The 16,994-nt window shown below is 36.7% G+C and overlaps 1 protein-coding gene across 3 annotated transcripts in view; it reads left to right on the forward strand.

Annotated features, from left to right (window-relative positions):
• The first annotated feature begins 1,534 nt into the window (after positions 1–1,534).
• The window catches only part of LOC107809238 (sodium/proton antiporter 1), a 36,265-nt gene continuing 20,805 nt past the window's right edge, over positions 1,535–16,994 (forward strand). Inside the window, exons 1-4 of one of the 3 annotated variants that reach the window (XM_075254738.1) lie at positions 1,535–1,820; positions 4,419–4,595; positions 4,690–4,818; positions 16,515–16,691. In XM_075254738.1, the coding sequence (XP_075110839.1) occupies positions 1,617–1,820; positions 4,419–4,595; positions 4,690–4,818; positions 16,515–16,691 (687 nt within the window). In that variant the 5' untranslated portion in view covers positions 1,535–1,616. Of the gene's footprint in view, positions 1,847–4,418; positions 4,596–4,689; positions 4,819–16,514; positions 16,692–16,994 lie in introns of all 3 variants that reach the window. The other 2 variants (XM_075254740.1, XM_075254739.1) reach the window with 2 other exon arrangements.

Here is a 16,994-nt window from a genome sequence, read left to right on the forward strand (position 1 = left end):
AATTGCTTGTCATGGGATGTATGTCGCTATATTCAGTTCGGTTATAGACACCATATTCAATTCGGATGTATTCGTTCTTATGTATTTTACAATGTATTCAATTTCATTGTATTGAAATAAGTTGTATTCAAAAATAAAAAATCAAAAAATAGGGTGTATACCGCTCTATTCAATTCGTTTGTATAGACTGTATTCAATTAGACTATATTCATTTTTTATTTAACATTGTATTCAATTTCATTGTGTTCACGTCGACTATAAACAACAACAAACTAACAAAACCAGTGATATTCGACTGTATTGAATTCACTGTATTTATTCATAGTTGTTTTTACACTGTATTTAATTCGGTTATATTTAAACAACAAACATTCAAAAGTACAAGAATTTGCCATGAAAAATAACCTTTGAAATACATAAATACAGCCGAAAATACAAAAAAAAAAGAAATAATAAACTGTATTGCATTGAAAATTACATTGTACCTGTACAGAACACAAAGTATTTATATCATTGTATGTGACTCAATAGGAAAGAAGAGAAGAAAGTTCGTCGGAGATGGCGTCTTCCGGCCAAGCAAAATAATGTATATATTGTATCAAAACCAAAAATTGAGATGAACAAAAATCCGCCAATTCTGAGAATACACTATCACATTGTATTTACCAAAATCCGGTCAGGCGAATACATTCAGATGTAAGATACAAAGAAGGAGAAGAAGCCATGGATTTTGGCATCGCTGTTAGATCCAGATATGGTGATGCCTCAAATCTTTCTCCTCCATTATTTTCGCCGTCGGTGACAGCGAAAATGAGAGAAGGGAGTACGCATCACTCATGATTACACCTTTATTGAATCGGCTTCAAACTTTGACCTAAACCCTCCAAAACCCACAGCTGAATCGGTTCGGTTCTCTCAGTATCGAACTGGTTCTTCTGCAAATTTTCTATTGTAGATGTTATACAAAATATTCAGTGCATTTCTCTTGTAAATCTAAACCAAAGGGTTTGAGATCTCGAAGATCACAAACTCATATAGGTTCATTCTTGCTTGTATTTAATAGAGATGGAGGAATCCACTTGTCGATGGCGAAGAGAGAGGGGAAAAGGGAGAGAGTTGAGAAGAATAGAGAGAGGGGTTGAGGGAAAAGTTAAGGGATCAGTTATATATATTTGTACATTGCTATAAAATATAAAAAGTGGCTATGAATAATAATATTTTTAAAGTATTTTGGTTTATAATAATTAGGGTGCATTATTTAGCTATATCATGTAAAATTTCCATAAATATAATACTCCTTCCAATTCAATTAATGTGTCTTACTTTCCTTTTGGTCTATTTTTAAACAAAATGATTCTTCCTATAATTAATAAACTCATTAACTCCAATAACCAACTTGACATATTTATGACCATAAGATTCAAGTATATTATAGATATTTTCTAGTTTTCATTAATAATTGAATTCCCTAATGTAATTTTAATATTTGTTAAAGGATATAGATATACTGAAAAAAAAGGGAATATATTTAAGGATAATTATATACATGCAGATTGCAGTTGTCGAGATTACATTGTCTGATTATCGGATCCTCCACTTCTCTCCGGCATCCGCTAATGTCTACGTTTCTCCCAATCAAAAGCCACTGTATTTTCCCTTCTCACACTCATTTCAAGAACCCCCCAATTAGAACCTCTCCTGCTCCATCCCTTTTGCCTCAGACTAGCTTTTCAAGATTCAGTGATGGACCCAGATACCGCTATTGCGTCCTCGCCAAAGCCGAAGACAAAGCCAGAGAAAATTCGGAGCGGCAGCTTGAGGTTTAGTTCGCCTTCTAATTTTATCAGTTCAGTATTTTGTATACTGAGGAATTCGTTGGATTAAATTTCTTAATTTCCTTTATGTTTATGGATAATGATGCTTAAGGACCATATCTAGTGTTGGAATGAAATGGGGTTGAATAGAGCAGAATGGTTATAAAGGATTAATGCATGTAGAGAAAATTTAATTTTTAAGGCACCCATTACTTAGAATTGGAATGAAATGGAGTTGAATAGAGCAGAATGATTCACAGAGAATTCATGTGGTCGACCCTAAACAGTGTGGATAGAGGCATAGGTGGTTCGTGCAGAAAATCTCTTGTTAACCCATTATTTAGTATTGGAATGAAATGAGATTGAACAAAGTAGAACGGTTATAGAAAATTCATATATCTGACTACAACTAGTGTATAATCAAGGCTAAGTTGATTCATATAAAACACCTCTAGTTTTAGAGAATCCATTATTTAGTATTGGAATGAAATGGAGCTGAATATGTATATTACAAGATGTTTATGAAGGATTCGTATAGTCAATCCCGACTAGTTTGGGAATGACATGTAATTGATTCATATAGAGAACCTCCAGTTTTGGAGAACCCATTATTTAGAGGGTGTTTGGATTGGCTTATTTTAAGTGCTTATTGGCTTTTAAGCACTTTTTTAGTTTGTGTGGTGTTTGACAATGATTAAAAGTGCTTAAAAGCACTTACTTTTAGGCATAAAAAGTACAAAAATAAGCCAAAATCCAAAAGTTGGGTATTACCAACTTATGGCTTTTGACTTTTAGCTCAAAAGCTACTTTTTATAAGCCAATCCAAACACCCTCTTAGTATTGGAATGAAATGGGACTGAATAAAGCAAAATAGTTAAAGAGGGTTCATTTTACTCATTAACGTCCATCTAGTTTGAGATTAAGGCATAGTCGAGTTGTATATAGAACCTTTGGTTGTAGGGAAACCATTATGTCTAGTCTTGGAGAATCCATTATTTTATATTGGATGAAATGGGATTGACGGGAGAGGAATGATTGTAGTTGATTCATATAGCCTAGTCTTAACTAGTTCAGGATCAAGACATAGTTGATTCATATTTTGGAGAATCCTTATCAAGTATCGTGATGAAGTTGGGTTGAATTGGGGAAATGATTCCAGATGAATCATGCAGTTGATTCCAACTAGATTGAGATTGAGGCTTAATTGATTTTCTGATGGATTGTTGTTCATAATGAAGCAGTTGTTTTACAGTGGCTAGATTCTTCGAAATACTCTGATGGTCTCTTTGGAACCAGATGAATTTTACAAGGGTTAATATTATGATGCAAGCTCCTTTTTGCTTTTCTTATCTGATTATTGATATGTCAAACACAGTGTTGTGAAGAGCGTGAAGCGAGGAAAAACGACAAGCCCCTTTTCGCTTAAAGCGAGAAGCGAAGCGCTCGCTTTTTTGAAGTGAAGTGGAATTTTAAAAAAATAAAAATAAATAAATATTGCATAGTATACGAAGAAGGGCAGTATAACTGAAACGAAAAAATGGGCAGCATTTCAATCTTTTTATCACTGAAACAGTGCAAAAAAATGAAGAAGAAGAGGAGAAGAATGAGAAAGAAGAACTGAAGGGAAAAAATAAAATTCGCCAGCATTTCGCTGCTATTTGGACACTGAAACAATGAAAGAAAAAGAAAAAGAAGAAGAAGAGGAGGAGGAGGATCACATGCCTGAGACCAAACTTGATGATCTTGAAGTTGAAAAGTGTAGAGAACTTGAACCCTATGTCGCCTCTTTCTAAATACAGCTTTTTTAATTAAATATGTTGGCAGCTTTTTTAATTAATTACGTTGGAAGTCCATTTATAAAGAGAAGTGCTCGCTTCTTACGCTTCGCATCGCTTCATCGCTTCTTGCTTTTTCAGGGGAAGTGAGCGCTTTTGTAAATCTGCTACGCTTCAGCTAACAGAAGCGCCATATACCTCGCCTCGCGTTGCTTCTCGCTTCAAGCGAGGAAGCGCTCGCTTTTTACAACCCTGGTCATATGTGTGTTAGTCTTCATCTCATCGAGCTATGTATTTTTCTAATTTTAAGTATGTAGCCTAGTTCCTTATCATATATTTCTCCTTTCTTAGTCAATAACTTGATTATAGTTTCCACAACTGCTTGTAATTTAGAGAATGGATTAGTGTATTACTAGCATAATAGAACTTTAGGTCTCAGGACCTTATGCATTTGATGAACTTAACAGCAGTTAAGGTTGAGGCCTCAAGAGTGAGTAAGCTGTTAGGTTTTATATATATATATATATATATATATGTATATAAAATAACAGTAAACTACTTTTGGACAGGACCTCATGCATTTCATGAACTTTAATAGCCATTAAGCTTCCGTGTGAGAGTAGGTTGTCTCAGGTTCACTTCCATAATATGGATGGACGGCCTGTAACTGTACTTTGTTCTTCTAACAGTATATTTGCATTTATCCATCAGTTAGTGGTGTGAATAGTAGTTCCATCTCTAATTATTATAGCAAAAGAAGACAAAAGACAACTAAAGAAAAGTGCAGTGGCTTGTCCTTTCACTTTACTAAGAGTTAGGTTTGCTTCAGGAACTAACAACTTCATCGGGAACATGTGATCCTTTATGTTCAGTTGATGAAACGAGCTCACAAGAATTTGAAGCCACTTACCAGCCAAAGACAGATTTATTGAAGGCCTTTGCAGTTCTTGTCGCGGCCGTCACTGGTACAGTAGCAATAAATCAATCATGGGTGGCTGCAAATCAGGTGTTTTAACAGGAGCCTGATTATCTTATTTCAAGGCATACTAATGAATTATCCTACCAAAATTTCGTTTGGTTGATCAATTGTTATGCTTCAGGATATTGCCATGGCGTTGTTGTTTGGATTAGGATATATGGGCATCATATTTGAAGAGTCTCTTGCATTCAACAAAAGTGGAGTAGGGCTTCTGATGGCCGTGAGTTTATGGACCATTCGAAGCATTGGGGTAAGACTTTCATCACTTTTTGAAACCACAGAAGATCTTTAGTTGAGATTACTTTTGTTTAGGCTATGTTGACTATTGAATGTTTGATAGAGTGAAAGTAAGCTGGACCATTAATAGGAAGTTTGTTCAGTCTTACTAAAAAGCAACTTCTTGCACCTACTTTTAGCCCTTTAATGCTCTATATGAAGGCTTACATTAAGTGAAACTTCTTTTGTAATTATCTTGTTGCTTTGTTCAACTTCATGTTCTAGCTTTACTATTGCTAAACTGTTGATCTGGTTTTGAATTAGAGTGCTGCTTTATTATGAGCATACTGTGAGAATTAGCACGGGAAAAGAATATTATTGATTTAACTATAATACAATGAGCCCAATTTATAACTATCACAATACATATTCTATTCCTATTCCGTGTGGGACTAGGAATATTTACATAATTATCTAACACTCCCCCTTAGGCTGGTGCATACAAATCATATGTACCGAGCTTATTACATATGTAACTAATATGAGGACCAGTGAGAGACTTGGTGAAAATATCTGCAAGCTAATCATTCTACTTCACAAACTGTGTAGCAACATCTCCTAAGAGTATCTTTTCTTTGACGAAGTGACAGTCAATCTCAATGTGTTTAGTTCTCTCGTGGAACACCCGATTTCATGCAATATGAAGGGCAACATGATACCACACACAAGTTCCATCTGGCTGATCTCACCAAATTTCAACTCCTTGAGCAACTGTTTGATCCAAACTAGCTCACATGTTGCCATAGCCATTGTTCAATATTCTGCTTCAGCACTGGACCAAGCAACCACATTATGTTTCTTGCTTTTCCAAGACACCAAATTACCTCCTACTAAAACGCAATACCCGGACTTAGAATGTATCAGAAGGTGATCAATATCAGAGTATCCAACGATCTGCTCATGCCCTCGATCCTCGAATAATAATCCTTTGCCCGAGGCTGATTTTATATACTGAAGAATACGGACAACTGCATCCCAATGACTATCACCGAGAGAATTCATAAACTGGCTCACATCATTCACAAGAAAGGACATATCAGGTCTAGTCACTATGAGGTAATTTAACTTACCAACCAGCCGCTTATGCAGAATCGCTGGCTCCCCTATCATGGCAGAAGTTTATAATTCGAATCCATAAGAGTGCCAACCAGTCTACAGCCTGTCATTCATGTCTTCTCAAGAATGTCTAAGGTATACTTTCATTGTGAGATCACAATACTTGACCTATAATGTGTGACCTCACTACCTAGAAAATACATTAATCTGCCAAATCGTAAATTTGAAAGTGCTGAAAGAGATGTTGCTTCAACTTAGTAATATCATCCTGATCATTGTCGGTAATAACAATATCGTCACCATAAATCACTAAATAAATACGGAGATTTGAAGTAGAATACCGATAAAATACAAGATCAGCTTTATTACGAGTCTTGCCAAACTCCTGAATAATTGTGTTGAACTTACTAAACCTTGCTCGAGGAGACTTACTTAGACCATAGAGTGACCGGCACAACCACCATACAAGACCACTAGACTCCCCTAAGCAACAATACCAGGTGGTTGCTTCATATAAACTTCATCCTCAAGGTCACCGAGAAGAAAAACATTCTTAATGTCCAACTGATAAAGAGGCCAATGGCAAATAACAGTCATGGATAGAAAAAGGCGGATTGGTGCTATGTTAGTCATAGGAGACAAAGTATCACTGTACTCTAGTCCAAATATTTAAGTATACCCTTTGTCAACAAGGCGGGCCTTAAGTCAATCAACTTGGGCATTTGGACCAACTTTGACTACATAAACCCGACAACAACCAACAATAGATTTACTTGAGGGAAGAGAAACAAGCTCCCAAATACCACTCGCATGTAAAGCAGACATCTCATAACTATAGCTTGTCGCCATCCTGGATGAGATAGTGCTTTATTTGTAGGCTTAAGGATGGAAATAAAGGACCAAGATGATACAAACGCGTAATGGAGTGATGACAGACGTTGATAACTTAGATCGTCATAATATGATTTAGTATTAAGTGTGGATCGTATACCTTTTCGAAGTGCAATCGGTCGATTAGGAGGAGACAAGTCTGCAGTAGGAGCAGGGTCAGGTGCAGGATGTGAATCAGCGGAGCCCGATTCTGGATGTAGATGACGACGATAAGTCAAGGCCTCAAAAGAGGTAAGGCCTCAAATTTATCAATATGGTCAAAAGAGGTAAAGTCAGGACGAGACTCAAAAAATGTGACATCAGCTAACACAACGTACCTACGAAGATCAGGTGAGTTGCAATAATATTCCTTCTGAAGAGAATAACCAATGAAGACACACTTGAGAGCACGAGGAGCTAAATTATTTTTCCTAGGGGCTAAGTTATGAACAAAACATGTGCTCCCAAAAATACGAAGAGGAAGAGAGTATACGGGTGACTGAGGAAACAATACTAATTGCGGGACTTAATTGTGGATGGAAGATGAAGGCATCCGATTAATCAAGTAACAAGCCGTGAGAACTGCATCGCCTAAAAACGTAGCGGAACATGGGGCTGAATGAGAAGTGTGCGAGCAGTCTCAATGAGGTGCATATTCTTTATCTCTGCAAAGCCATTCTGCTGAGGGGTATAAGGACAAGATGTCTCATGAATAATTCCTTGAGAAGTCATAAACTGCTAAAACTAAGAGGATAAATATTCTAAGGCATTATCACTGCGAAAATTATGAATAAAAACACCAAATTGATTTTTTTTTATTTTAGTACAAAAACTGGAATATAGAAAACAACTCAAAACGATCTTTCATTAAGAAAAGCCTAGTACATCTTGAATAATCATCGGTGGAAATAATAAAATAATGAAATCCTAAAGTGAGCTAACTCTACTAGGAACCCATATATCAGAATGAACTAAAGAGAAAACAGACTTTGCACGGTTCTCAACATTACGCGGAAAGGTGGCTCGGGTATGTTTCCTAAGCTGACACGACCCACAATCTAATTACCAGCCTGAGCAACCGAGGCTACTTGTGGAGATGTCTACTTACTTGCTCGATACTGAAGGAACACATTATATTCCCTTTTAGATAAAGAAAATCTCTGGGTACCTGTAGTCTTGGTATGAGCAACATGAGCATTTTTGGGTAGTGGATCATGTAAATAATAGCAAACTTCACGAGTACGTCCAAAACGACCCCCTCGTCGTTTATTCTCTATAGTCTGAGATGCCCGATTTTAAATTGTTTGGGATGCGAGAACAGAGGAGTCAGCTGTCTATGGTGAGATCACTGTGTTACTAGCAATGCAGCAAGACGAAGTAATCGAGAGAATAATTCGTCAATTGTAGGAGCAGTCGGACTAGCCAAAATCTGGTCACTTACTGAATCAAGGTCATTAGGAAGTCTAGCGAGTGTAAGAACTAGAAACATCTTCTATTGTTGCTCTTGTTGTTTTTAACACTAGCAGAATCTTGCATCAACTTCTCAAATTTATCCATAATTGCATGTTCTTGTGCCAAGTAAGTAGACATATCTAATTCCTGTTTCTTTAAATTTGTCATCCGCGATATCACATCATAGAAACAAGATATGTCATTAGTATATAAAGTGCGAGCCTTTTTCCCAAACTAAATGACATGTCTGGAATGGACAAAACAAGGGCATCAACTTGGAATCAATAGATCGGCATAAAATACTATATAATTGAGCATTGATCTTCTCCCAAAGTGCTTTGGCCTTTGCATCTCCCTCACTAGCCTTTTTAGTTAAGTGGTCTTGAACACCTTGGTCTTTGCACCACAACTCGACAGAGGAAGCCTGAGCTCATTAAGGATTTGAAGTAATCATGAAGCTTGAATTTCTAGCACTTGTGTTTTTGAACCTAAAATATCAAATCCGAGAGACATAGTTGTTCTAAGTAAATAATCCTCAAATAGACTGAATTCTTCCTTGAGATTGACTGAAAGTGGCCTGAAAACCATTAGTACGCGGGATCCCTAGTCTAGCTATTCAAAAATTTCTTTTAAAAATATGGGTCGTCTCGGAATTGCATGGCGACCTCACTGCAAAAAAAAAAAAAAAATCTAGTCGAAATTGTGCCGGAAAAGCTCACACGCGCCGACGCGTGAGACAGACGCACCGCCAGAGTCATAGATCTAACCGGCGCATGGAGGCGTGTGTAGGGGACTTTGCCGGAGAAACTTACTGGGGTTTGGTCGCCTTTGATATGGGAACCTTGTGGTGGTGTTGGATTTTGTACGATACTAAGAAAAAAGAGAGAACGCAGATCAGCCCTAAAATCGTCGTCGAAATTGAAGCACAACGACTATTTTGGCTGGCTTTTCTTTCCCGGATGTTTTTTCACTGCCGCTCTGATACCATGTAAGAATTAGCACGGTAAAAAAATATTATTGATTTAACTATAATATACTGAGCCCTATATATAACAATATAGAATACATATTCTACTCCTATTTCATGTGGGGCTAGGATTATTTAACTATCTAACACATACTACTTTTTAACTTGTATGCACTGTGGTGCTCCTCCTCCTTCCGCTAAGACACAAGTAAAGCAAAATTTACAATTAAAACTGGAAGGTCCAGGGCACCTACTAATTCCTTCAAATGTGGATCCTATTTAGACCATCAAAATATTAAATGGAAAAGAGTCTATTTTGTTGTATATATCTTAGAATATTATATAACTTGACAAGTTAACGGGGTATTGCGGCCAAACGCACACGCAAGTATACGCGGTCGTCAAGTAATAAAGTGACTAAAATTTGGATGTCGAACCCACGAGGACTTGTGATCAACTATTAACTAAATTTGACTATCCTAACTATCTAAACAAGAATTAAACCTAGCAGTATTTGATTATAAACTAATTAAAATAAAGAAAAAAAAATAGTGAACTCTGAACAAAAGGATAGCAGATTTTTATGTTATCGATGCGATGAAAACGATCTAGGGTTATGGGATATCTAACAATCATATTGTATTTTTCAATTGAATTGACTAATTAATTTATCTGGTTTATTGGTTGATAGGGTTAATATTGCTCATAAGAATCTGCCGAGTTCTTACTCGCCTATTCAAGCTAACCTAATGCGTATATGCCTATAGAATTGGAACTAACAAGAATGCATTTATAATTCCTGTAAATCAACCAAGCAGGACAATTATGTATATGTCTATCCTAATCGCGAATCCATTCCCCGATGCTCAGGTTCAAGAACTTGCTCTACTCAATCCTATTTGCAATCTAGAATTCCCACTTTCGAGTTCAACTCTAGATTCGTAAATAATATTCAATTGGTGATCAAGCAACCAAATAATTAAGCACAAGATTGAATAAATAAACCAATACGCTAAGTCAAAAAATCAAAATCAATATTCGAATAACAATAGTTATGAAAGAACCACAACCCTGGAACATGAAGTTTAGCTCCACATAAACATGGTAGCCAAACAACAAATCATACAAAAAAACATAAAAAATACTAAGTTTGGTGGAAGAAAAGATGAAACCTGGCCTCCACGGCGGCTCTGTGCTCTCCCTAGGTCAAAAGTTTGTCCAAAGTTACAAAAACAACGTTTTTACATGTATTTATACCAAGTAGGGTCCGGCCAAGATGAAAACACCTTCTCCCGCGCGAAATAGGACTCTGGCTCTATAAATTTGCACAGGAGCGCCGCATGGGGCAACGCGCCCGCGGTGTGCTTGTGGGGAACTTCAGAGAGCATGCAATTTGAGGGCAACAGCAATTTACACAGCCGCAGTGCGCTGCTCGGCGTGGCTGTGGAAATTTGGAAAAACGTAAAACATGAAAGTTGTAGCCCTTTTAAATAGTTTTCCAACGATATATTAAGGAGCCCAAACGAATTTCTAAGCGAAAGTTATGTGCATTTTACTTGACAATGCGCAGTATACCTGTTCGATTCTTCGTTTCGTTCTTAAAGTGCACTATCATCCGTTGATCCCCGAACATGATCCCAACTTAATCTTTGGGCTTTTACTCAAACTTCAAAACTCCAGAATAGCTTGAATTCATTCCATAACATCTATATAGATCAGAATCACTCATACAAGGCATAAAACACACTTTTAGTGCAAAACACTAGCGATTAAAGCCCAAACTCAATTAAAGTGCAGTAAATTAGAGTGTAATAAGTGACTAAAATACGTAATTATAGCCTATCATCAACACCCACACTTAAATCATTGCTCGTCCTCGAGCAATCAAACTACACTTTATATAGACACGACCTTTTTACACAATTATCCTAACTCATAACACCAAGATTATTTAAAATAGACTAAGCACAAGAGTGTAACATCTTCACCTCAAGATTTGACTCACAAGTACCACGCATTATTGACAGCTCACCCACTTACTCTAACATAGAGGTCAATGACATTACCTTTCCTTTATGAATCAAGTGCCCTCACACAACAAAAGAGAGTAGTTCCACACACAATACAATTTAAGAACAATTTGGAACTCAAGATAGAAAGAATTTCATCACTCTCAGAAATAACATTCATATGCCACAAAGATGAACCATAGGCTTGCCCGTAGTGTACTACTCTACTAATTGAGCTCATCCAGCCTAGGATCAAGTAGGACTTTAATTGGCTGTAATGTAGGTTGCAGGACGGGTAGGATACAATTGGATATAAGAGTGACTACACCTCCCTAAGCACTTTAATACATATACTTTACCTTCCAAAACCACACAGTTATGTCAAACCATAACTCCACCTTCACATCAATGTATATTAACTCCATACTTCTTTAAGCACAATTACATCAAGAGTCACCACTTATCGAAGAATGTTTGCACTACAATACAACTATTTTTTTCTTTCTTTTTCAATTCAAGTGGCCCTTACTTTTTTAAAACAGTGCACCTTTCTCCTTATTTCATTAGTTCAACTCAAAAGCCAAACCAACCATCCCACACTTTAACTTTTACAAAGTTCATTACAATTCAAGTGCTCATGAGAGGTGAAAAGGTTCAAATAGATAGTTAATTCAAACAAATGAGTAAGGCTTGTAATGTGGTTGTCAAAGAAATAGGATTACATGCTCAAAGGGTTAACTATGATACATAACAATTAGGCGGGTAAACTATATATATTTGGCTCAACAAAGAAATGCCTATATCACTTTCAAGACTGAACAACGCTACTATTTCGCTTTGCAAACACACCGGGCAAGTTCTAGACATCAAATGCAATGCACATGTGAGAAGGCACGGGAGAAAATATGATATATTGATATTGTGTGTGATGCAATACAAGAGGTGCTATTTATAGTTACTCTATACAAAGGGGATACTACTCCTATTCCAATGTGGGACAATTACATAGCTATCTCTAACATTTACATAGCTATCTCTAACAACACAGAATAACACACAAACCTCACACACACATGGCACATAACTTACTCAGGATTGGACTAATCAGGACACTCCAGTCAAAGCAGTTAAGCAAAGTTAAGATCATACAATTTAAAGTACTTATATAAGAGTCAAAAACTGAGCTTAAGCGTCACAACCAAAGTACTCACTATTTTCAAGGCATAACGAAGTCAAGAGATATTGGTTCAATTCAATTCATAGCATAATGGCTCCTACTCCTAAAAAAATTAAAACTAACTACACCCGATTCAAACAAAACCCTTGGAAAAGAACCGCGGCACAAAGAAAAACCAAGGGAAATTACTACACTGCCTAAAAAGAAAATCTTTTTGTCCTTTTTTCTTTAGACTTAGATCCCTCAAGAAAACTGTCTAGGAAATCCATCGTCGGGAGAAGTCAAATTTTTTTTACTTTTTTCGTTTTTATTTTTATTTTTATTTTTTACACACTACTACTAATCATCTAGGGAAATTAATCATCTAGAGAAATTCTCCCACCCCACTTAAAAGAGTGCAGTGTCCCTAATGCACAAATAAGCAAAATAATAACGAGGGTGGACAAGAAACTCCCTGAAAGGCCAAAGGCCGAAGCAATAACGGCGCACGAGTACTCAGACTTCCCCATGGATGGTCCTTTGTGTGACACCCCACACTTAGTTCTCACCATCTACTCGCTTTTGCACTCTTTCAATGGATTTGCTTCCTATGCTGATAATCCTACAAAATCAAAGCAAACACTGCAAAAATAATATCATAAAAATAAAAATAAAAGAAAGTAGTAAAGCTGGGTTGCCTCCCAACAAGCGCCTAATTTAACGTCGCGGCACGACGTGAATCACTTTTTATCTCCATCTCGAACTTATGAATTGTACCCCTAATTTGGCATCAAGTTTTCTGTTACGCTCCCGGGGTGGTGGGACAATTGTAATTGGGCCAAGCAACCAATATCGCACTTTACACTTCTTGGCCTTAAAATGAGGTATGTAATTCTGTCTCTCTAGAACGACAAATTCCAGAGTGTAAACGCCTCGTTCCTCATCCATTGGCTCTTCCAAAGGCTCAGATGACTCGATTTCCATGTCATCATCCAAACACAATGTTGAAAAATGTATGGAATGAGGACCAATATGCCCTAACTCTAGAATTGTATTACTCTTTACATCCTCATATGTTCATACACTAGAGTCTTCAAATATAACATTATTTGTTACCTCGCATGGCTCTAGTGTACTTTTCTCAACATGGGCATCATCAACAGAAATATGCTCGAATGATTGACTCTCCCCTTTTAGCTCCTCAATTTGGCGTATAAGCTCCTCTTCAACTTTAGACAACTCATTACTATTTTGTTGAGCCTTAGACGCATCAACCTTTGCATTCAATTGAGCCTCCAAGTCGTGAATATCAGTGCCAAATTTTTCAATTTCTTGCCCCAGTTCAACTCTTCCTTCTATTAAGTCTTTCATCTCATCTGTAATTTCCTCATGTTGAGCCTCATATAATTTCAATCTTTCAGCTTGTTCTACAGCCAAGTTTGACCCAAAATCTCCTCTTTTTCAAAATTTTCCTTTTGCTGGTACTCGCTCTCTTCATTTAATTCTTCCATATTGGCCTTCATTCTTATGATTGTTGCCCTCATTATTTTCATAGGTTTATTGAGTTCATCCTGTTGCTCTGCTACCTGCCTCAAAATATCCCTAATATATGCATCAGGTTCCATATCCCGTACTTCATTACCCCTATCAAACTCACAAACACTGTTAGAAAGATCATAAAAACGGCTCAGAGAAGGATGAAAAGAATTCGGACAACCATCCCAATGGCCATCTTGACCACCACACATATTACAGATATTCCACTCAAAAGACTGAGATTGTGCACACAACTCGCTACCGGGAATATTCTGACATTTTTTCCACCAGTGGGGTCCTCCATAATATGGACAAGGATCATCAAAATAAGAATAACCATCACGAATAATTTTCATTCCAAAATATCATGTTAAAATAAATAAAAACTACTAACTAAACTAAAAAAATTGAATAGATAAAAAAATAAATGTCTAATCTAGAAAAATAACTAATTTCTAAATCCCGACAACGACGCCAAAAGCTTGTTGCAGCCAAACGCACACGCAAATATACGCGGTCATCAAGTAATAAAATGACTAAAAGTGGGATGTCGAGCCCACGAAGATTTGTGATTAACTATTAACTAAATTAGACTATCCTAACTATCTAAACATGAATTAAACCTAGAAGTATTTGATTCTAAACTAATTAAAATAAAGAAAAATAAATAGTGAACTCTGAACAAAAGTATAGCAGATTTTTATGTTATCAATGCAATGAAAACGATCTAGGGTTATGGGATATCTAACAATCATATTGTATTCTTCAATTGAATTGACTAATTAATTTATCTGGTTTATTGGTTGACAGGGTTAATATTGCTCATAAGAATCTGTCGAGTTCTTACTCGCCTATTCAAGCTAACCTAACGCCTATATGTCTATGGAATTAGAACTAACAAGAACACATTTATAATTCCTATAAATCAACCAAGCAGGACAATTAGGTATATGTCTATCCTAATTGCGAATCCATTCCCCGATGCCCGGGCTCAAGAACTTGCTCTACTCAATTCTATATGCAATCTAGAATTCCCACTTTCGAGTTCAACTCTAGATTCGTAGATAATATTCAATTGGAGATCAAACAATCAAATAATTAAGCACAAGATTGAATAAATAAACCAATACGATAAGTCAAGAAATCAAAATCAATATTCGAATAACAATAGTCATGAAAGAACCACAACCCTAGAACATGAAGTTTAGCTCCACATAGACATGGTAACCAAACAACAAATTATACAAAGAAACATAAAAAATACTAAGTTTGGTGGAAGAAAAGATGAAACCCGGCCTCCACGGCGACTCTGTGCTCTCCCTAGGTCAAAAGTTTGTCCAAAGTTACAAAAACAACGTTTTTACACGTATTTATACCAAGTAGGGTCCGGCTTAGACGAAAACACCTTCTCCCGCGCGAAATAGGACTCTGGCTCTGTAAAATTTGCATAGGCGCGCCGCATGGGGCGACGCGCCACGTGGTTTGCTTGTGGGGAATTTCAGTGAGCATGCAATTTGAGGGCAGCAACAATTTAAACAGCCGCGGCGCGCTGCACGGCGCCCTATGCGGCGCCGCTGTGGAAATTTGGAAAAACGTAAAACATGAAAGTTGTAGCCCTTTTAAATAGCTTTCCAACGATATATTATGGAATCCAAACGCATTTCTGAGCGAAAAGTTATGTGCATTTTACTGGACAATGCGCAGTATGCCAGCTCGATTCTTTGTTTCATTCTTAAAGTGCACTATCATCCGTTGATCCCCGAACATGATCCCAACTTAATCCTTGGGCTTTTACTCAGACTTCAAATCTCCAGAATAGCTTGAATTCATTCCATAGCATCTATATAGATCGGAATCACTCCTACAAGGCATAAAACACATATTTTGTGCAAAACACTAGCGATTAAAGCTCAAACTCAATTAAAGTGCAGTAAAGTAGAGTGTAATAAGCGACTAAAATACGTAATTATAGCCTATCATCACGGGGCATGTTCTGAACTTTCCAACAAGTAAACAACTCAACATCTCCCAAATAATAGATACTTTCAAGTTTGAAAACACAGCTATTTTCTAGTCTATGCTATCAGCTGTGCCATTAATACCGCAGTGTTCAATGGAAAATGTATGTGGTGAAGTATCTTAGCAATCAGGTACACCCTGTCCAAATCGGGTCGCTAATCTGTCTGTATTCTTTCTTTTGCTCTTGAAGTTGTTTTCTATACTCGTGCTATGATCTTACTTATTTGCATTTTCGGTAGGAATAATATGACTATAGACATCATTACAAACTAAGCTGCATCTCTAATCATTCACATGATAGGATTAAATATTATTTTTTTGTTAACACCCAAATAATGTGGTGCAAGATGAAAACTATTGGTGAACTCTGAATAAAAGTTTTCATCCATAATGTGGTAAAGTAGCTTTACCAAACATTTTGTTTTTATGACGAATTTTGCCAGCATACGTGAAATAAGATGATAATCATAGAGATTGAATGATCATCGAAACAAGCTCTAGGATGGTTTTCTTATTAACAATAATGGAATTTAGAGCGAAGATGTCTTTTTATCTTCCGTCCAAGCGTTGTTTGACATTTTTGCACTCTTTTATGTCCTTGGCAGGCTCCTTCTAATGACGTAGCTCTTTCAGAATTGTCACATGCAACTGCTGAAGTTAGTGAAATAGTGTTCTTTTTACTTGGTGCGATGACCATTGTTGAGATAGTTGATGCTCATCAGGGATTTAAGCTTGTTACTGACAACATCACTACTCGCAAGCCAAAAACTCTGCTTTGGGTGGTTAGTGCTTCATTAATGTTTTCTGTTCCAAATCACTCTTCGGCTCTGTTTAGCTAAGCAGTTCTTTGTTCTTTTCTCTGAATCTGGAGATTCTGTAATATCTTGCTTTTGGTCTAACAAACACAGATACTGGTCTGATTTTTCATAAATTCATTATTTATTGACTGTACAGTGTACTCTTCAAAATAGTGTGATAATTACCCTTCAAAATAATATGATAATTTAAGTTACTCCTCGTAATTGAAGAATGATAAGAATAAAAAGGATTAATATAAGTGGATGATGACAGAAAGTCCACTTTCC

The sequence above is a fragment of the Nicotiana tabacum genome, chromosome 6 (assembly GCF_000715075.1).
Source record: "Nicotiana tabacum cultivar K326 chromosome 6, ASM71507v2, whole genome shotgun sequence".
NCBI lineage: Eukaryota > Viridiplantae > Streptophyta > Magnoliopsida > Solanales > Solanaceae > Nicotiana > Nicotiana tabacum.